Raw genomic sequence first — 22,553 nt, 5'->3', positions numbered from 1 at the left:
TGCTAATAATTGCAATTGCAAACCACATTAAATAATGCATTAAATTGTTATTAAAGTGTATGATAAATTTTTGAATGTAAAACAAACATATACATAAATAAATGTATATGAAAATTAAATTTTGTATTCCAACTCGGAACTGAGCTGATTACAAATATCAGAGAATGTTATTAAATAACTTCGTGAGCTTTTGAAGCTTACTGTTATTAAGCTGTTTATTTTTTCGTTGACTAAACGGAAAAGCTTTAATATTAGCACGTGCTTTCTGGCGTACCAAATCCCCAGAAACTTCAGCACCTCAGAAAAACTAGTTACATTTCGGTTTTATTTTGTTTTTATTTGATTTGTTGTTATTTATCTCGTGGGCGTCACAATTTATTCGGCTTTAAATTAGTTATATCCACTTTATAAATTAAATAATGTAATTGTCCTATTTAAACTTTAAAATTAACATAATTGTATTTTTATGTTCAGTATTCTGCATTTAAATATAGTTGTTATTATTGTGACCCGAATACGTGCCATCGTCAAGATCAGCTCAGAGGCGATACTGACACCCGTAATACAGTTTCCTGTTGCTAAGGTGGTGTTGGTGTTTAGGATATAGATGCAGATGGCCTCAACTTTACTTGGTAGCCGACTTCAGGTAAGCGATCAGATCACCACGCTCATTGGGCTTCTTCAGACCGGCGAAGATCATCTTGGTGCCGGGGATATACTTCTTGGGGTTCTCCAGATATTCGAAGAGTGTGTCCTCATTCCAGGTGATGCCCTTGGCCTTGTTGGCGTCTGTGTACGCGAAGCCGGGCGCCTGGCCGGTCTTGCGACCGATCAGACCGTGCAGGTTGGGGCCCACCTTGTGCTTGCCACCGGCCTCGACGGTGTGGCACTGTGCGCAGCGCTGCACGAACAGCTTCTTGCCCTTCTCAACATCACCAGCTGGTACGCCCATTATAGCTAATAAATATTTGATGTGTTAACACCGACTCGACTGGAAAGAGAGGGAAGCAGGAAAGCAATTAGAGTCGTTATATAAACAATAGATAATTGTTAAAGCTATCAAATTTTTATCAACATTTTTGTCGGCCCGCCGCATTAATCAGTCGCCCTGATAACAACACACGCCACCTATTAGTAATGCACCTTACTAAACCATTAGATTATCTAACATCCTCCACCCCAGACCCAACTGCCCGCCCAAAGTTCATTCAACGTTTTTCACGCGCGAGAAGACGAACAACGTCATCAAGTACACACACATATACATACACCTACACACGAGCTGGTCACATGCCGTAGCTATGCAGTGTTGGCAAGCAAAAAAGCTAACGGCGGTATGTAAAAAAAAATAAGCTAAAAGTTTCCTACTGCTCAAATTATAAAGCTGCCACTTAAAGATTATAAAGCTGGCAACGTTTTGAATATCGTCCCTTCCTAATTTCTGCTGTATTTGCATTATTATTATTTATTTGCAACCACACTAACCTAAATAAACGGCCAGATTTGACGGAAAAAGGCAGAGTTGGCTACACTGTTTGGCATCACAAGTAAAATGTTAATTGTGTCAGATTTTTCTCCCGCACGGCAACAGGCTAAAACTCCAAAGCCCCAACACTTCCCATTAATACAGTTTCAGGGTCTATGTCGCGGTCAGCATTAAATGGAGCTAACGGCTTATGCTATGACTAATTCCATTGCATGCAGTTATGCGAACTTGAACAATTTGTTGCATGTGAGAGCAAGCTACATTGGAATGAGTAAGTCACCTACACGAGCAGACTGACACGCACACACACACACATTTTAGAGAGTGATTACATGAAAGGCCCAACAAGGCGACAATGTCATCTAGCTGCCGGCCTTGGTGAGATATAAAAACCACTTTTTCTATAGGAAATGCATTGGAAGCAGGCCAAATACTGATGATTTTGTCTGTGTGTGTGTGTGTGTGTGTGTATATGAGGATGCGTGAGAGCAGGTAACAACAGAATTAGGACAGTGTTCTCGCAAGAGTTGAATTGATTACATAAGCGAACTGCGATTTTTCCACAAAATGAAAACGGCATCAAGTGGGCAATGAAATCGCAACTTGCTTGGCAACCACGTGGCGCGCAAATTAAAATTCTACGAAATGGAAGCGAAATTTTTTCATTAGCTAAAGCGTGGGAGCGAGATAGCAAATGATCGTGTGCTCCTTTTGACACTAGGTTTGCTCATGTAATCGACTCGCGCTCTTTTTGATGTCAATGTGACTCTTAATATATACATACATATACATATGTATAAAATTATGTCTGATATTTTGAATAATAGTTGTTAACTTTTGCACTTTATCGCACATTTTTAGCATTTACATTAACACATTTATACACATACACACACACACACACACACACGCACCCTTGCATAAACAGTCACACGTTTATGTAACGCAAACAACCCCCAAAAAATATATATTTTGCATGCGATATTTTTTGCTTATACACTTTGCACATAAATGCGATCATAAATTATATAAGAAATTCTCAAGGTACATTAGTATTTATCACACAATCATTTGAACACACTTAATCAATAACTCAGGGTTTTAAATATTTTTATATTTACGTCATTGCTAAACTCCGGCTACTTACATTGAACACAAACCGTCGTTTAATGCGAACAGTTAGCTTGCGAATGAGACAAAAAATCCCCACTGGCCAAACTGATTGGCACCGATTATAACCGTTATCGTATTGAAATATCGATAACATACATTTATATAGAAATAAACGATACTCAACCATGACATTGAATTTATTTAAAAATTTACATATACGAAAAAAATTAAAATTTTTTAGCTGATACGTTTCATACGTAAACTGCAAATGTAAACAGTAATGTAAGCCCAGAGGCACACTTGCTAAACATTTACCTACAAATTAATTATGGCTCTTTTCAATATTTATTAATTTTTGAAGTTTTTATAATATATCGATATTTTTTACATAAACTATATTCGTGCACATCCATTTTGCTTACTGCTATGGAACTTTCAAAAAAAGTGTATTGCCCGCTGTTATCAGCTGTTATAACTTGATCGAATTTTATTGTCGTTTTTTAATAGTCTGAATAATTCCAAACACGCCCACGTTCAACTATGAAATATACATGATTTTACACTTACAGTAATGTTATAAAAAACTGGAAAATTAAATTATTAAAATTAAAATCTGCTCAAAGGTACGGCACAAAGCTAAATGCTATGGCACGCTGAGTGTTGCAAGACACTATTTGTTTTATATGTAGGCGCGAACATTTAAATATAATTTAAATTGAAATTTTGGCATAGAAAATTCTGATCATGCTTCAATAAAGAAAATAAAATTGATGTTGTATGTGAGCTTTAATTGTATTCCATAATATTAAAAATAAATCGAAACTATTTAATTATTTAAGATGGCTCCCTCCCCAATTTTTGTTGTTTTTTGTCCCTTAATTATTTATTTGATTTGAGGAAAGCAATCAAATCTGCGCGGTCCTCAGCCTTTTTGAGTCCGGGGAAAACCATTTTAGTACCGGGTATATATTTCTTTGGATCCTTTAAATACTCATCCAGATTCGCATCTGTCCAGACAACGCCCTTTTTGATATTGGCATCAGTATATTTGTAGCCAGCAGCAGTGCCGCATTTGCGCCCAACAATTCCGCTCAGATTAGGACCCTGCTTATGCTTGCCACCTGGTTCAGCTGTGTGGCATTGGGCGCATTTTTGAACAAAGATCTTCTTGCCATTCTCCGAATCAGCACCCATGTTTGAATGTGGTTTGCCTATAATAATAAAAAAAAAGTTAGTTAGTTTTCTTTGCGAGCTTTTAACTAATGGTTTCCTTAAAACAAAGCCTGGCGTGGCCTTCAGCTCACGCCTCAAGGACATTGCTGACATGAGAGGGTGCGGTAGGCAAAAGGTGGGCGGCTGGGCGGGTGGATTGGTTTTTTTCGTCGCTCCTTTGTTGAGCTTATGTCACGACAACGTCAGCCTGAGCCACGCAGTCTGCCAAGTTAATTGCCTGGCGCAGAATGTGGGTGTGAATGTGGGTCGTTACGTGCGTGCATGGTAAATGTGGAAAACGTGGCTAACTGCAGTAGTGGCCGCTTACTCACATGCAAAAAATAGAAGCCGCCGTCATAACTAGCAATTTATACATATGCATACATATGTATGTATGTATGTATGTGCATTCATATGTATTCAACACAACGCATTTTTCGCCAATTCATCTTGAGCATTCTATTCTATTTATAGCCGCCAACTTTTACAGACAATTTAATTGCCGCCCAATAAATGAATGTGTGTGAGTGTGTGCACGTCCACTTAAATTTAATTAAATATGTATCGATGATGACAAACATGATGACAACTGCACGCTCTCTGAGCTTTTTGTTGCTATTATTTTTTGACACTCTCAGCTGCACACAGCTGTTTATACGAGACAAAGATAGCAATAGCTTAGGAATTGGGTCAGACAAATGAAAATGGGTAAAATGGAACAAAGAGCAAAGCATGGCGCACGACTTTTGCGTCAAAGTCTAATGGCACAAGTAAACGGCGGCCATAAACAACGGTAAATATGTTATGTATGTACATATGTGCATATGCACAAGCACATGCATGTTGTATGTACATAATTCAATTAGCTGGAGCCCTTGAGCAACGCAGCCCACGACGAAATGTGCTTTGAACATTTCCTTTCAATTAAAACGCATTTTACGCATGTTTCTTGCGGTTTACGCAAAACCAGATGCCGCCAAACACAAAAGCACAAAATACAAAACAAAACAGGAAGCAGTGTAAGAGGAAGAGAGCTTAAGCGAAAGAGCAAACGGCAGAGGAAAACTGTTACCTAAAATGTGTTGGTCTCTTGTGCTGCCTTTAGCGGTTTGCATCAGGTGTTTTACCTACTCTCTGGCCTGACCTAACCCAATTTGTGTTAACCATAAATCTTGCACAGACTACGCCTGCTGCTGATGCTGCGGATGTGGCCTGCAGTCGCCTCCTGACCGATGACCACTATAAATAAATGACGCGTGGAATTGAATTACGCTTGAGATAACAATTCGTATGGGGCGAATAGGGAAAGTTTGGCGCCGGCGACGAGTTGGCCAGGGCTGGAGAGATGCATTGCAGCTGCAGTCTATATGAAGCATGTAGCTGTGTCATGGGGACAAACAGAATATACCACAAAAAAAGGGGGGGAGAAAAAGAAAAATGAAAAAAAAACCATTCGCATTGCTCACGTGGATTTGTTGCTGTTGCGCAATTTCTTTTTGGCTTTGATGCCCGAAACCAACCAACCACCCACCCACCCACAAAAACACCCGCTGTTATGGGCTATGTGGCTGCATAGAAAAACCCTACGTTTTCATTGTGTATGTTTCAAAATGTTTATTTTGTGTTGTTCCTGTGCTCTGCTGACGCTGCTGCTGCTGCTGTGGGGCTGCCTTTTTTCTAGAACGAGGTCGCTGACTGCCCTTCAACGCATTGCCTGAGACTGAGACGACGTCAAGTTACATAAGCAACAGCAGCAGCAGCGTCGTTAGTTGGCTTTGGCTTTTATGCTACTCTTGCCAAATTTCCCCCATTTCAAATTTACATGCAGCGCACACGGAGAGAGAGAAAGAGAATGAGTGAGAGCGCCAGCAAAGAGCGTGTGCCGTGCAGCTGCATTAGTAGCGTGGGAAAAGTGAATGAAAAATGTCTTTAAAATTTTACCAAGCGATGTGCATCAATTTATAACGTTTTTTTTTCAACTTATGCACCCAGCTACGTACATACCATATTACATATTTATATTAATGCGCTGCATGTGAGTGCAGCGCGTGGGCAGCAGCAACAAATAGTAACAACACAACTTTACGCTCACCTGATTGACGACTCTCTCGAGTAACGGTCTGTGCTTGTTGCTCTGCCTCCCACTATTCTTATGCTGAGCGCCAAGCTGCGCTGCTGTCGCTGGTTTGCTCTTACTCTCTTCGCTGCTTTTGCTTTTTAACGTTAAGGCTGCTGCTCGAGCGCTGCGTGCGTTTTCATTCAGTCAACTGAGCTCGCGGCGCAAGGTTCTCGTTTGTTTTGGCCTCTGCTATTCTCAACAGTTCGTTTTGTTGGCAAGTTTTACGCGTCGTGTGAATTGGGAATAAAACAATTGAAAAGTTACGACGATTTTGCTTAATAGAACGGAAAATTTGTTAGCAGCATTTACGTCGAAAGCTAGCTGCGTTCTGATCTGTTCTGTCTGATTTCTCAACATACACTCCGACAAAACTTAGGCGACATCTGTCACAAGCCTGCTAGATTCCAATAAAAATCCACACACATATCAAAGCGTAGCGTCTCGAAAAGGCGCTGCCAACTCCTGATTTTACGGTAAGTCTTGCCAACTTCGCATGCAAATTCAGTGTTGTGTAATGCTGTCTAAGCGTAGCATTAGAAGGCGTCACTTCATTTGTGTCCTTCGGTGGCTCGTGTCCTTGAAAGCGTAAAAACCAAGTGGGTATCATCTATGTGTGTGTGTGTGTGCGCGTGTGTGCGAGCTAGGTTGTTACGCATTTTACGTAATCAGTCCAACTTTATGGTTCGCGTTTCACTCAATCGTAAATCTGAGCTCGTTTTTCATTTGTTTTTAAGACCCAATTTAAGTTAAAACGCAGTTCCTTACTATGGCTTATTTCTTCTTAATATTAAAAGAATTTGCTTGGTAAGCTGATGGAATGTGGTCAGAATATAAACTTGGGATGCGGACGTTGAGAATCTGTGTGGCATGATGCATGCGATAGAAACGCATGAATGTGGCAACTGTTGCTCTGAAATATAAAGATATTTGAATGCTAATAGAATATATTCAGAACTGTTTCAGGAATTTCTCATGATTTCAAAGTTAGCTATTTTTGATTTAACTTAAGCACAAGAGACTTCTGAAGGCATTATGCAATCACTAAATCAATATTTTCCTTATAAAATTGCACATAAATCCAAAAATATTTTATTTTTTTAAGGTATACAAAGAATTTTGTCTGCTAAGATATGCAAATTTTTGGGAAGATTTAGTTACGAAAAATAAACAGACTATATGAACTGTATGTAATGCTCCTTGTGCATAACGTATGCTAAATTAAAGTAAAATATTAAAGTTATTTAGCTGCTATGAAGTGCAATTAATTATTTCTGCCATCTACAGATGCTGCTCTGAGTAATTTGCTTGGCATGTTGATGAAGTTTTCTAGAGCACTCGAAAGAATGTTAATTTCATCTCACATATTGCTTCTTTTTTTTTTTTCATTTTATGTTCACATCAATATGTCCTTTCAGCTGGTTTGCCGACTCTCAGGCAACGTTAACAATGTGCTTTGTTTATTAATTACTTTGGCTCTTTGCGTTAGTTGCATTGCCTGCTTGTATATAGGCCAATGAACATTGTGGCCTGCTTGATATGTGTGGTCAGCCTACTTTGGGTTACGCCCACTGTACACACAGCAGGCATCAATTGTGGCTATCATATTGTTATTAATTCGTTTTATGTGCCAGCACTTAAAGTACATCATTTATATTAATTAAGAGTGGCGCAGTCACATAAACGCTGGCATATTGAACGAATGTTAACATTTTGCCATTTAATTGATTTTTACTGGGCATAAATATACGTATGTAGTATATACCAAAATAGTGCGTCATAATTCCATATAGTATCTGTAAACGTTCCCAGCTGTGCTTGTATTTAATTCGGGTCAACTCCAACGCGGGCCACATTGCCCAATCTCTTATGTGTACCGCACTTCTGCCATATCGTTAAATGCACTTGGTTCCAAAAAAGTACAAAGAATTATTCCCGAAATAAGTACATGTGGACACACATACAACATACGCACACATCTGTGCCGCAATGAGTACCCGATTTTCGAGTATGAATACTCCTATTTATCGCTATGTTATCGCTGAGGTTACATTTACAGCCAAGCGACTCGGGGAAATCAATATTTGTGGCCCAAATAAAAAAGTATAAAGAGCCCAACAACAAATGAAACCCAAAGCGAGGCATTAAGCAGATTATATCATTCGGGGGGCGTGCGACCACTTGCCCGATAAGACACAGTTTTCCCTAATATTTTTCCCCCAAACTAGCTCGTGTGCATTTTTTATTAACAAACATGCAATAAACTGAAATGGAGTGCGTTAATTTATGGCAGTTCCATAGTCAACGGAAAATTCAGATTTGGGACCATAAGTGTTCGCTATGGTCTGAATTGAAATTCCACAGAGGCCATGAAAATGGCACTCACTTAATAACTTCTTTTCAGGGTGTTTTTATAAACTTGTTGCCTTTTGATGGTGGGATTATAAATATTTTATACATAATTGTTAGATTGAGGGAAACAGGGTATATCGATGAGAAATAAGTTAGAAATTGTTGTATTGTAAAAATCTATTATTCATTTAAAAATAAAAATAATACAGAATTATGGGGAACAGATTATAATGAATTATAATGTCAAAACGTAATGGAACGAGATATTATCTTATATGATAAAATTATTAAAAATAATTGTAAATTTTTTATTAATTGAATAATAATTTAATGATAAGATATATTATATAAATATCTATATAATACATTGTATTATATATACTATATATTATATTATATTATATGCAATCTACGTTATATAATAGCCCAATGTTACCAAGAAGTTGCGAGATATTTGGTTTGAGTTTGGATAAAATACTTTCAAAACGTAGTTAAGAAAATGTACAGAAAATAGACTCTCAATCGATTATTATGCTATATTACATAGTAATCTGATGCTTATAAGTTTTTGGAAAAATCTTGAAAGGGAATTAGTTTTTGCAAAGTTTGCTCAAGATATCTGGAACTACAAACACGTTTCTGCATGCACAATCTAGCCAACTACGACCTAAGTACTGCTCCGAAAATCGCGGATTTAAAAGCAAAATATTCTAAAACTAGCTTTAAGACTGAGGTATAAATTTGCATAGAAAGAAACAGACATTAGCGTATGGCCAATAACTCAGTCTCAGTCTTGTCGACCTGATCAAGAATTTATACTTTATGGGTTTCACATAATAAAAAGATGAAATCTACACCTCATAAGCGTAGAAAAATTAAAACTAACACATTTTTCTTAGGAAAGTTTTCAAATAAAAACCTCATTTAATGCATATTTCTTTTATGTGCTCGGTTTCAATTCTCTTGTATCTTAAATGGGTTTCAATCAATTGTCAAGACTCGTTCTATTGGAGCTGAGTTATGTTGATGGCATGAATAAATCTTATTTATTCAAATTGTTTCTTGGCTATGCAAAACATTTGCAAACATTGATTGAATGCGATTGACATCAAGTTAATGACTAGCCAGCACTTGTAGCTTATTTAGAATTTGGCCCAACTCCAGGGCTCCGAGAGTCAGCTCGCAGCTGAGTGCAGAAATTGAAAATGTACACAAATTAAGCTGGAGAAATAAACAAGGCTGGAGTGCTTCATATTGATGATATGCCAGGAAAATGCGAATGATATTTATTAAATTTTGATGGGCAACTGCGCGCACTTGTCAGACAGACAGACAGACAGCTGGGCAAGACTACGATTGACTGACGGACTGACTGACGGACTGATTGACGGACTGACAAATCATGCCAATTAGACTTAAACGAAAATCGATGAGCATTTCGCGCCCAACTCATCCTATGTCAACTCTAGAAAAGGTCAAATTGTTAAGGGCGTATTCAGTTGATCAAATATGCAAATGGTGCTCAGGTCAATTTCATTAGAGGTGTGGCTCAGGTGTGCGAGTGTGCGTGTGGTCTCAGTCGCAACAAAACTAACAGTCATCTCTGTTTGCTCACGCCGCACGTTCACAGGAAAAACAAGTAAGAGTGCTTTACTCGGGATGTCCGACTAGGGGATACCCTGAACCTTTTTCTACCAAAAGAAACTCGGGCTTGCTTGCTGTATATAATATTCTTGAAGCTAGATGTCAAATTTGGTAAATATTGCCATTGAAATCAAAGATATTTGTTAAAAAATCAGAATTATCGATTCTTATCGATAACTTCGAAAAAGGGCCAAGTTATCGATTATCGGACTCAAACTGGTGCTGCGCGGGAACTTGCAGGAACTACGTTGAAGTTTCTAGTTCTTATAGGTTCCGAGTTTGCATAAATACGGACGAACAGTTGGACATGGCTAGATCGACTCGGTTATTGATGCTGACCATGAATATATATACTCCATGGGATCAGAGATGCTTCCTTCTGTCTGTTACATACATTTGCTCAAAAGCATAATACCCTTTTTACCCATTTTTTCAATCGGTTCAAAGGGTATATAAAGAGAAGCCAATACAAACACTTGAGCTTGCGTGTGGTATGAAAACTGAAAAACTCAACTAGTTTTTTTTTTGTTTGAATTTTATGTGCTTTTTGTTTTTGTAAATTAATTTCGAGCACGTTTGTTTTCGTCGCTAGTTTTACGAGCTTTACAAATGATGCTGAAAATTGTTTACCAAATCATTTGAATGAAGGCCATTAGTTGCGCTGCCTTCGCGGCATTTCTTATCAGGCGCTTCAAGCAACACACATTTTCCCATCATTATATAAACAGCTGGCCCCCTCTTCCCTCCCCACCCCTCACCTAAAACCGCGGCCCCTTAACGAGTGCGATTAGGGGTCTCAGCTAATGAGCCACAGCGCGAGCATCGCAATTTCTTGTGGCCAACTTTGAACTTCATGGGTTTTTCTGTATTTGCTTCCGCTATTTATTTATTTATTGATTCTCCTCTATTGTTTATTATCGTAACTGTTTCTGTGCGCATTTTATGCGCAATAATGTTCAAACATTTGCAATCTGTAGTTGAACGCGGCGTATGCGCAATATCTGGCCAAAGCAGGAAACGCAGAACGCCGCCAGGTCTGCGTTTCTGTACGTAATGTGTTTGGGATGTGTCTGTAATTGTGACCATGTCTGGATTGTTTTTATCGATTTACATAAATACACAAACGGGGTGCGTAGATTGATATACTCATGCGTTCGGTTTGAGCGTAATTGTTGTTTGAAAAGTTTAAACAAATCATCAAAATGCTAACAAAACATGTGGTGGAAAATAATGTTGATGCATTTGTACACACAATAAATTACGTTGATTTTTATTCGATTTAGTCATAAAGTGTTAATGAAGGCCTGTTTTATTCGTGTACCTGTATTTATATATTTGTGTATTTATTTATAGATTATATGTGTACCTATATTAATATATTTTTATATGTGTACCTATATTTATATATTTTTGTATGTGTACCTATATTTATATATTTTGTATATTTATTATCTTATATATTTATAGTTTCTGCTGGCAACGTTTCAGTTTTTAACTTTTTACACCGTTGACAACTGCTCTCGATAATTCTTAATAATCGATAAATTCGTATAGACAATCTCTATTTTATCTGTTGCGAAGCTGCCAGACTTTTCGAAGGATTCGCTTCTTACGTTTTTTGCTTTCAAGCCTTGGTTTTTCTTGCCGCTTGGGATACTTCTTTGATCTTATTATTGATCTCTTTTATTGATCTCTTTTTTCGAAGCAATTGAAGCTAGATACTCTAAACAACGGATATATAGTGTTTTATATCGTAAATATTTTCAAGATGGAGTTTTAAAGCAAACTGTGTTTATTTTGCATTCATAGAAACTATTTTAATAAATAAATAACATAATCTGAACATAATTTGTGTTTACAAAACCGTGTAAAAACCTTTAAATTCGGCTAACGGAAACTAATTTGCCTACAGTTTGACAGACTTGGCTACGGTTGTACAGTCATTAAGCCCCTAATTAAGCAAGATCTTTTCGCCTGGCTTAACACAGTGTGTTCTTTGACGACCTTTTTGCTCTCTATGATGTTATCTATACTTCCAACTCTCATCCCTAACTCAGTCTCTGTTATTATAAGAATATTTCACATGCCTACATTTAGGCTTACAAACTCTTGAGCCGTTGAATTTCTAGCAGCTAAATTGATGTAACATCAAATGTTTGCGATTTTCGCTTGGAATAGTTACCTTGATTGTTGCTTGCTTTTCCCTGGCCAACTGACATTTGTTCAGCATGTAGAGCAATTTTCATTGTCTGTCGCCTGGTCGCCAGTTTGGGGATCCGTCCACACGCTGTGTTTGCTTTTCTCAGGCTGGCGGCGCTCGCTGTTTGTTCTATCTATGAAAGATAGAGGCATGTAGCCACTGCGACAGCTATGTAAAGTACATGGCATTTTTCTTCTCTTCTTTTTTGGTTAATTTACATGACAACACGTTTCGAAAGTCAGTCAGTCAACAACAACAACAACAAACAACAACAGACAACAATAATAAAAAACGACAACAAGATACAGCTACACGGTATTTGTAAGTTACTTGCAGATACATTCGTTCATTTGTAGATGCAAGTTAACTAGACTGTTACAACTGTTACTGGCTTCTAGGGAAGGGTTGTTGGGGAGCGGGGAGGGGGGGGGGCGGAGTTTGTGTCGAAAGGGCTTAGCCTAGAGTGGCCTAAGGGCACTTGCTGCCTTGCGGTTTGAAAGCCTCTCAGCCGATGCGCTGCTTCAATGCGGTTCTGGGCCAAAACAATGCAGCGCATCTGTCGGATACTTTGTGCGTTTTTTTTTCTTTCCTTAGTTGTTTTTCTTTTCATTTTGCAGCTGTTGTGCGACTTTTCGCAGACGCCGCCTCGTTTACAGTTAACAAAAACAATAGAAGAAGAAATACAACAGCAACATTGTGTACATGCAATAAGATATATCAAAATTAGCATTGCTTTGAATATAAATGCGGGTTTTCCCCGCATCTTGCAATTGCTTAACATGAAAATTTATCTTTAAACCCTTGCGCGCGTGTGTGTGTGTGTGTGTGTATGTGTGTGCTTGCTACGATTATCATTGTAAATATTTATGAGCTGCCAATTCAAGTTGAACTGGTAACTGCTGTTCAAGCGCGTCTCTGATGTCATTTTCTGTGAGTTGTTGAGCTCATGGCGCGCCCAAAAGCAACCGCAGCAGCAACAGCAGCGGCAGAGGCAGCAGCAGCAGCAGCGGCAGCAGCAGCAGCGGCAGCAGCAGAGATCGCAGTAAGATTTGCTCATGTAATAGGCGCATGAACGGGCTGGAAAAGCTTTTGTCAAGGCGTTCAAGTTCGTCGTGTTTGGTGTTAGATGTGGCTCTCTAGAGAAACGACCCAATTAGACACACTTCTATATATATACACACATACATATATATATATACATCTGTGTGCGTATAAAAAAGCTGCGTAGATCTGTCATGCAATTGCCCGCCTCTTGTTCATTTTCAATTCAAAGCGACAACAACAACAACAGCAGCAGCAGCGCACATTTGACAAGTGATATTGAAGCCTCATTAAGACGGATGTCACATGTGGAACAAGAAAACACACACACACAGACACACACACAGATAGTGCGTATATATATTGTGTGAGGTTATGTCAGTCAGTTTGGCGCTCAATTGGCACGCTTTTGATAACAGAAAACGCAAACGCATTTGAAATGCAATTGCAATCATCAGCAGTTGTCAGCAGAGAGAGAGGCAATAAAAAAAATAAATGTACCCCACCCAGTGGGAAATCTGGTTCTCAATGACATGCATATGATGAGCTTACGTGACAAGCTCAGTGACATGTCAGCGCTTGTGGCGCTACAACAAACAATACAAACACAAAAAATAAAATAAAGTTGAGCTTAGTAGTAAAGAAAAGTTGCTAGCGATATATAATTTACGAAGGAGGATTTCCTTAAACAAAACTTTGCTACTCTGTAACTCAAACTCTAATGATAATTTGATTAAGTCTTTCAATGATAGTAACAGCATAAGGTCTAAGTTCTCTGCTACTACAACCCAGTGTAATTGAACTAAGAAAACATTTTTTCCTATTTGAAAGCAAGCCAAAATTAGGGCGCTCGTGGTATATGCTGCTGACAAGTCATGCAGCGTGTCCTGCCAGCTGACAAGCCTGCCGTGCCGAGCGAACTGCGATGTCAGCAAAATGACAACCAGTTGAAGGCCACGTCTTTGTCAAGTTTCCAACTGGGATAAGCAACTAAGTCAACTGTGCATATGCAGCCTATAGCTTACATGTAAGCCCCTTGGCTCTTTTTCTGCCTCTCACTGCGCGCTGCCTCTTTTTGCTGCTGCTGCATTGGCTGCGGCTGCTGCTGTCAATTGAACGAATGCGTCGCGCGTCATCTCTGGCAATTGAAACTGAACGAAATAGAAACGTGGCCAGGGGCTTCGTGAATGAAAAGCGCAAATTGATAATTGAGTTTGGCACTGGCTCAAACTGCAGTTAGCACTTGAAGAGTTGCCAGCCAATTGGGTCAGTGTGACCATGTGACGGCACACACGAGCCAATTAGATAGAGAGAGAGGGAGAGACAGGCGCCAATTCGCTGCAATGTGAGCCAGAGGTTGCCAGACCGCATATATTTATAGGCACCACAAATTAGTGTTCTGTTCATGCCTAATCATCGATTCCTATTGGAATTTGACACTAGGCACTCGTAAATTAAGGCAGCCGGCGCCCACAGACACGCGGCACAAGTTATGTGCCCAAGCGAGTGAATTCCCCGTTTCCCTGCATCTCATCGATTGATAAGTATCACCAGTTCATCTCCATTCGCCTCTGCTTTTAATTTAACGGTAATAAAAACATCACGTATACGTCCCGCTGCTAACGGCAAATGCAATAAAACAAATGCTCGCCCCCTCTTGGCCAGGGAAAAGCTCCATCATTTGTTTGCCACACACACACACAAACACCGAATACAACTGGGCGACAAAGTGTCAACCAATGGCAAAGTGGTAGGGGTGGGGGGCACGGGGCGGCTGGCAGCCGCGTGGGCAGCGACAGCAGCCGCAGCAGCTGCTGCATAACTCGCATCGCAAGATTAAAGCGCAACACAAAACCAAAAATTCCCAATCCCATTTCCATTCCCCAATTCCAAATGTCTTTGTCAAAGAAAAATGGAATGGATAACGTTGCAGCCAAGATATTTTTCTAGCGAATTCAAATGAGAAATAACAAGATGTAATTGCATCTCTATCGGCTGCCGAAGATTAAATACTCTGCAGCTATAAAAAGTGCTCTTTTACGTTAGATGTTTCCTATGGGAGCCATAAGATAATGTGATTCTAGATATTAACACGCCTTTGGAAAGCAGGCTTTCAATTATCTTTATTACTATTTTTTTTTTATTCACTGGTATTAGCTTTTGACATACTGAGACTATGCTAATTGCAATGAAAGAAGCTAAAAATAAGTTACAATATTATTTTTAAATATTCAAATAAAATCTGGGTTTAAACCAGAACATCTTGTTCGATTTACGCTTTGCTTTAGCTCAGCGTAAAGCTTAATTGATATATTTTTGAGTTTGTTTAAAACTGGAAAACTGATTTTTAAACCTGTTTCCCTCAAAACCTTATTGTAAACTTGTTAAATACAGCTTGAAAAACTTTGAATTTAATAAAATTGATTAAAATGTTGCTGCTTTAGGTACTTTTCCTTTCAACATTGTGTTCTATTCGTCATTTCAGACATCTATTATATCACATCAATTAAATTCGTTTTTAATATCTGTTGTACATGCGATAAATTTAACTATAATTATAGTGAATACGTCTAAATCACTTTTCCAAGCCCATTTGTGCAGGGTATTAAAAAACCGCAAATGTTGTGTTTTAATATTCAAAACACAAAATAACTAAAAAGCAATATATAAAATAATTTCGTATTTGCTGTTGACAAAAAAATAAACATAAATAAATAAAACTTTGTCGCGTGGTCTACACATTCAGCTGTTGCATTTGTTGTCGTTGTTGTTGTTGTTGTTGTTGTTGTCGTTGTTGTATGACACATATTTCTTTCTTGGCTGTTGTTGTTGTTGTTGTTGTTGCTGCTGTTGTTGTCAGTTGTCGTCGTCGACAGTTTGTGTGTTTGGAAACTGAAAAGCGCTGAGATTGTAAAACTTAAATGAGAATTGAAATTAATTTGCAGCGCTGCGAGACCCGGCGACACACGGCGTGGGCAGCAAAGAGGCTGAAGTGGTGCCAGGGGGTGGGTGAGGTGAGGTAGGGTGAGGAGGGGCAAAGTTTGTTTTAGATTGTGTCGATTGCATTGCATAATTGCAAATGACGTAGAACTGTGTTCGGCAGGATTTCAGTCAATTAGTGAAAACATTGGCACACACACACGCACACATATATTACACATACATACACATATGCATATGTATATTCACATGCTTACACAATAGAGATGTGCGCGTGCTGAGTTTTTCTATTAGGGCACGAGTCACGATTTGGAAACACGCGAGCAACACGCGGAGTCGCAAAAATATATATATATTGGATTATAAATATGTATCTCTATATAATCATATAAATCATTTTTAAAGCTTTTTGAGAAGATTTATTTTATATGCGCCACGGGCATGGCCGGGTTATACCTGCTAGTATATATATATATATATACATATGTGTATGTATAAATGTATATATATTTGTCTGTATATATTAATATATTTTTTTATATATATTTATACTACCTGACAATTCCCCAAGTTTCCTATTTTCAATTGTAGATATCAATTTTCCGCTTGAGGAACTTCACATTCCAAGTTATATTTTATACAGATATTTGAAAATGAGTTTGAATTCCATCGCACAAGGAACCATAAGTTTTCCGCCCAATTTAGTTACGTGGGGTGCAGCTTGAAGCGGAAAAGTAAACTTTCGTTCATTCAACCTTTGACCCGCATTTCTCATCCAACAGGGGTGGATTTGCGAAAAGTGCGAGACACGTATCAAATAAAGATTCACAAGGATATTTGGAAATGAGTTTAAGGCTGTTCGGTTAGTTAACAAAAAAGTTGTATACAACAGTTTTTTGCGATTTTTCCACACTTGCGGGTGGACTTTCCCAAAGCCCCTTCTTAGCGTAAGCTATAATATATAAATTAAATTATATCGAAAAAGAAATATTTTCGTATAGGCATTTTTTCAAAATTGTGTATATTGGGAAGCTTTTTGAATAATATTAGTCTTTTCTATTATTCAGTAAACCTCGATATTGCTTCTTGCGTTTAAAAGTCAACGAGTATTTACAATTTTCCTATTTGAATTTTAAAAAAATCAATCTAAAAGATTCTTTAATAATATTTAATTTAAATTATAACAAAATTTCCTTAGCTAGATTTTTCAACCTGTATAACTCTAGAACGCGTGTTGTCACGGCTTTCACGAACACGAACACGCTATAAATTAAATTTGTTAGCACGAACACGTCGTGTTGTTCGTGTCACGAATGAGAACACGACACATATGTATGTGCATGAATTTGCCTAACTATATTCTTAACGAACCGTTGAGTCTGTCATTGAAGCGCTTAATTCTGGCGAACATTCGTTTGGGTTTGGAAACTGGAGCATGCCACAATTTCCGACAGAACTGGAGAGCGGGCAAGGTCAGATCAGTTTGATGGCAATTGACGCGGAAATTGGATGGGGGGAGTGGGCTGAAATAGTCAATAAAGCATAAACAAAGTTGGCAGTTGGCTCTTGTGAGCCGAGGGCTTTGTGGCAATCGCTGACAGCCGTCCAAATGTCACGCTCCATATAATACGCATGCCGCATCCTCAGTGGCTCTTCGGTTGAGGCACTCTTGGCGGGCCACTTGGAGCACTTGGAACAGCACTTGACTTATACATACACTAATTCCCATACGCTTTTCTTTTTTGCAGCTCGTGCGTTTGCTTTACACGATTGTGTGCCCGTTGCCACGCCCCGTTGAGGCGTGCGCCCATCAAGCAGTCAAGACGACTTACTCGATTATGAAGATGAGCTCGCCCAGGATCATGCAGCAGAAACGAAGTAGTAAATCCTCCAATACGTCCAGGGTCTCGATGACCACCTCGACGGCGGAGGAGAATCTCATCGAGTCGAAGCTCTTTAGCTGGATGCGGCTCTTTCGCTTTGCCTCGCTGCTCTGTCGCGCCGAATAGAAAATAAACATATACATATATCTATTAAGAAACCTCCAACCTAATAACATAATGAAAATGCATTATACACTTATAAAAAAAAAAAAACAGATAAAGTAACAAAGTAACAGATACTCGTGCTAGTTGCCGCTTTCAATTCAAGTTTTCCTATTATGCTAAAAAAAAAACAACAAAAACGAAAAAGTTAATAAATAAAAATGAAAAAAAGAAAATCTAAAAAAAAAAATTATAAACACTTTCTAGATTCTGCAATGTAGACAGTAAGAATTGGAACTTCTTAACGATTCAATCATTTGGTTTTTCTTTACCTTTCACAATTAAGTCAATTTTTAGTGTAAATTCTGCTGGTTTCTGAACGGAAGCTATGTGGAATTTGTCGCGCCTTTCGTACCTTTTGTATTGTAATAAGAAATAAACATATATGTGTATATCTGGATCTGGATACATGTGTATGGTATATGGCAAACCATTTAATGTGTTGTTTCTTCGGGTTTTAGTGCTTAAGTTTGAAAACAACAACAACAGCAAACCACAACAACAAGAAAACGAGATATATTTTTGTAATTTACAACACTGTTTTTGCGTGTCACAAATGAGAAAGCAACAGAAACGTTTATGCAAAGCAAATAAAAATAAATACAAATTTAACTAAATGCTAAAACGCAATACTAACAATAATAACACAATATATGTATACATATAGAGGAATATATTTACAGATTTCAACTCGATGCGAGCAAAATGCGCTTAGCCAACACTCAAATACAATACACACACACACTTACGCCCATTCAATATAAATTGATATACTTTCTACTCCCCCCACAAGTAATTGTAAATTGCATTTAATCCAAAGATGTTGCCAATCAAGAGTAGATCAATTTGAAAACCATTTAAATAAAATACAAAATGACAACAAATATATCTAAATGCAATATTGTTTTAATAGTCTTTCAATTAAACCTAACCTCAATGAACAATTAACAATAAAAAAAAAAAACAACAGCAACAACAAATATCATAAATTTGTGAACCTAATTTCTATTAATTAATAATTATTAATTAGTGTGTAAGCAATGCAATAAATGCAAACACTGTACTAAAAACATGGCAAAATAATGCTTAAAAGCAGAAAAATGTTGACAAGATATACAATGCAATAAATCGATAACGATAAATAAATAAAGTCTTTAAGCATGTTGTGTGTTCAATGCAAATAAAATATAAATCGCATTTTCTTTGAATAAATCAAGTCTATTTTTTAGATACAAATATGCTAAAGTTTGTTTACAAATTACTTTTCAACGAATTATCGAATTTTGAATTCAAATTTAAATTGGCGGCATGTTAACGGCTGTCTGACAATATGTCAATACTAAGCTGTAGATGGCGCCTTAGGCTTGTAATCTGACAGAAGCTGTGTGGCATAAATATTTGTACTTTACAGCTTATGCTCCTCATGCGAGTTAACTGCGTAGCTTCCAGCTAACAGAATGTAGATGCCATCGTAGCTGACTACAGAAAATGTTGTCAAAGTTCAGCCACTTGTGCTCCCCGTTTAACAGCACATTTAAATTGGTGGGCAACTAAGCTTCCGAAAAAACGATTGATATTTTTGAAAGACAGACTCGAAATAAAGTAATTATAATCAACACGTCAGATAATAATTTCCAGATGTTGTTCTTTTACTTTGATTTTGTCTACTTATTTACTCCACTGACTTATGACATGTTGGAAAAGTTGACAAACGCCCCGATATAACGATACATTTTTATTCCTTATATCGATAACAAGTTGGTCAGACAAATCGCATGAACCGATATAAAATACCGATATATCGATAGAATGGCAAAGTGTGTCCATGCGGCAAGTACAAAAGTTCGTATTGGAACTGTACTTGAAAAGCCTTCTTAAGTTCGCAAGAAATATAAATATTGTTAATTTATTGAATTGCGAATTAAAACAACGACGGATAAGCATTATTTGAAGCACGTTGCAACAAGAATTTGGATGCAGTTCCTGCAAAGTAGCGCCTGTTAGGTACACTTGTTTATATACGTAAGTTTCGCACGCAAACAAATAAATAACTGTTACCCTTCGTTTTTGGTTTTGTATGCCAACAAATAAATAATTTTTAACCTTTATTTTAATGCTTCAAGAGATCACAGCGCTAACATTTGAGGAAATTGGGAATATTTGATTCTGGCGCTTTGTAAGCGGCTCGCGTCTGCGCTTCTTGCACGTTTCGTAATTGGCGCCATTTTGATTGTCCATTCGCTTTTGGCATCCGATTTGTTTAGAACGCGATGTGTAAACAAAGAAAGAAAGCCCAAATCTTCCCTGGGAGCATGCGCGCTCTTCAAAATTGCCGGCTAGAGAGAGCCTCGAGGCGTCTCGGTGAAAAGTTCGGTGAGTTTGACGTTGGCGTTGCCGAGGAGCATGTTCGTGCAAAGTATTTTCCCCATTTTCCTAGATTTGAATTTACCTCAAGATCAACAATTTGGCCGCTGTCGTTTGTGCGGCCGATTCAGTTAGTGTTTCGTGCTCGTCGAGTGTTGTTCTCGGTTTTTTCCTCAACAAATATCGAAAGTTTTTCACAGCACATATAATACATATATACGCCTATATATACAAGTGCATATATAGAAAGATATATATTATTCAAGTATAATCAAAGCCGATTTTTGTGTCTTGTGTCTTTTCGAAAATATATAAATCGAATAACGTGTTTAGTTCTCTAAATGGTTGGTTCCAATTACTCAATTTCCAATGCTCAAACACACACACAACTAAAAAACGGATTACATAATCGCAGCATTGTTTTTTTCTCGAGAGATACAAATGAAAAACGTGGAAAAACACGTTTTCCACTTGACGAAAAAACAAAAAAAGAAAACTGTATCTAATCATGTGCTAGTTAATGCGAGTGCACTTAAAGCAATTATATTAAAACACCATTAAATGGATGGCAATTAAGAGGGGGCTCACCCACTTCAGGAACGAAGAGGCTGTGGGGCTTGGGGGTTGGGTTGAAAGAGAATCGAAGCATGCTGCACTCGGCAATAGCAGCTCAGCATGATTTTTCCGAGCAAAAGTTTAACGAACTGAGTTCATTTCTATTTTTGAATCCATTCGAAAGCACCCAACGCAATGCCGTTGCCGCCGCCGCCGCCGCCGCCGCAAGAGTGAAAAGTCTGCATGGTTTTTCCGCTGCGGAAAATGTGCTTTGGGAACTGATCTATAGCACGCCTACACTGTGCAAATTATCATATTCCACTGGACATTAAAAGAAAAATTTGCTGCATATTGAGAGCAGATGAGGAACGTTAAAGTTTTTTTGGAATTTTCTTTTTTTCGGCAAAATTGCCACAGTAGAAACTGGCTAGCAAAAACATTCACTTATTTTACTTAGCTATTTTATTTGCTTTTCGAAATTGATTAGAAAAATACTTGACATTTTTTAGTGTTCGCTCAGGTATTAGATTTAAAATGTTAATGGATTTGATTTATTAAATTAATTCTTTTAATTTATTAATTTTAACATATTTTATTTTTGGGGAATATTCTCTTTTCATTTCCGGCCAAAATAGAAGTTTTAAATATCAAATTTAATATTTAAATTATGAAGACTTAATTTTGATTTAAAATGTATATATAAAAAAAATATATTTTTAATATTTATTTAAAAAAAAATATAAAAAAACATGAAGATTCCAGAAATTCGAAGTATATAAATATATTTATATTCTGGAAACTCGAAATTCGAATAGCAATTTTTAGTATATTTAATATTTTTATTAGAAAGGATATTCCAGAAATTCGAATTTTTCGAAACGTTTCAATTTTCGATTATATATTTTTTTATATTATATCTTCTGGAATTCTAGAATCTGAAATAGAATTTACTTAAAAATAACTTAACTAAAACAAATTACTATTTTCTTTAGCGAGTGCTTACTGTATCTAATAAAAAGAAACATTGCTTCTTATTGCGAAATTATTCATTATTTTGCCAATTTCACTTTCATAATTTTTGAAATTCTTTGCTTCTATTGAGTTCACTCGAAATGCAATTAAGTTAGATCAGCGAATAAGTTTTCGAATATATGTATATTATATATAATAATAAATGATATTTCGCCATCTTCCACACTATGTTTATGAATGATATCAGTCGACTTGGCCAGGCGGCATGTGTAGTATTTATGTCCTTGCCGTGTGCCATGCGGCACTCGAGAGCATATATCACACACGTTTGGGTTTGCGTAGAGACCTTCAAAATGTTGACAGCCAGCTAATCTGGCTGTGCTCCGTTGCGTTCTAGTATTTTGCACGATATTAATAATCATAGAGTGTAAATTATGTGCCACTAAAGTATATGCTAAACACACGCGGTGTGACAACTAAACTAGAAAAGAAATCTTTAAAAAATTGGCAACT

General features: G+C 37.5%; 3 protein-coding genes across 3 annotated transcripts; 1 reads left to right on the top strand and 2 right to left on the bottom strand.

Annotated features, from left to right (window-relative positions):
* Nucleotides 1-316: 316 nt before the first annotated feature.
* On the bottom strand, nucleotides 317-2,730 carry LOC135428906 (cytochrome c-2). The gene is made up of 2 exons (XM_064683036.1): nucleotides 2,634-2,730; nucleotides 317-991 (listed from the first exon to the last, which is right to left on the bottom strand). Exon 2 carries the CDS (start codon nucleotides 950-952, stop codon nucleotides 626-628), a length of 327 nt encoding a protein of 108 aa, XP_064539106.1. The 5' UTR covers nucleotides 953-991; nucleotides 2,634-2,730; the 3' UTR covers nucleotides 317-625.
* Nucleotides 2,731-3,366: 636 nt separating this feature from the next.
* Nucleotides 3,367-6,285, bottom strand: LOC135429122 (cytochrome c-1). The gene is made up of 2 exons (XM_064683332.1): nucleotides 5,904-6,285; nucleotides 3,367-3,810 (listed from the first exon to the last, which is right to left on the bottom strand). The coding sequence occupies exon 2, from the start codon at nucleotides 3,791-3,793 to the stop codon at nucleotides 3,479-3,481; it is 315 nt and encodes a 104-aa protein (XP_064539402.1). The 5' UTR covers nucleotides 3,794-3,810; nucleotides 5,904-6,285; the 3' UTR covers nucleotides 3,367-3,478.
* On the top strand, nucleotides 6,261-19,033 carry LOC135429131 (uncharacterized). The gene is made up of 2 exons (XM_064683346.1): nucleotides 6,261-6,403; nucleotides 17,853-19,033. The coding sequence occupies exon 2, from the start codon at nucleotides 17,943-17,945 to the stop codon at nucleotides 18,111-18,113; it is 171 nt and encodes a 56-aa protein (XP_064539416.1). The 5' UTR covers nucleotides 6,261-6,403; nucleotides 17,853-17,942; the 3' UTR covers nucleotides 18,114-19,033.
* Nucleotides 19,034-22,553: the final 3,520 nt, after the last annotated feature.

This window comes from Drosophila montana, unplaced genomic scaffold (assembly GCF_035044405.1).
Source record: "Drosophila montana isolate Dmon_TW-CO22-7 unplaced genomic scaffold, ASM3504440v1 contig_1409_1, whole genome shotgun sequence".
Lineage (NCBI taxonomy): Eukaryota > Metazoa > Arthropoda > Insecta > Diptera > Drosophilidae > Drosophila > Drosophila montana.
This window is presented reverse-complemented; position numbering and strand designations above follow the sequence as displayed.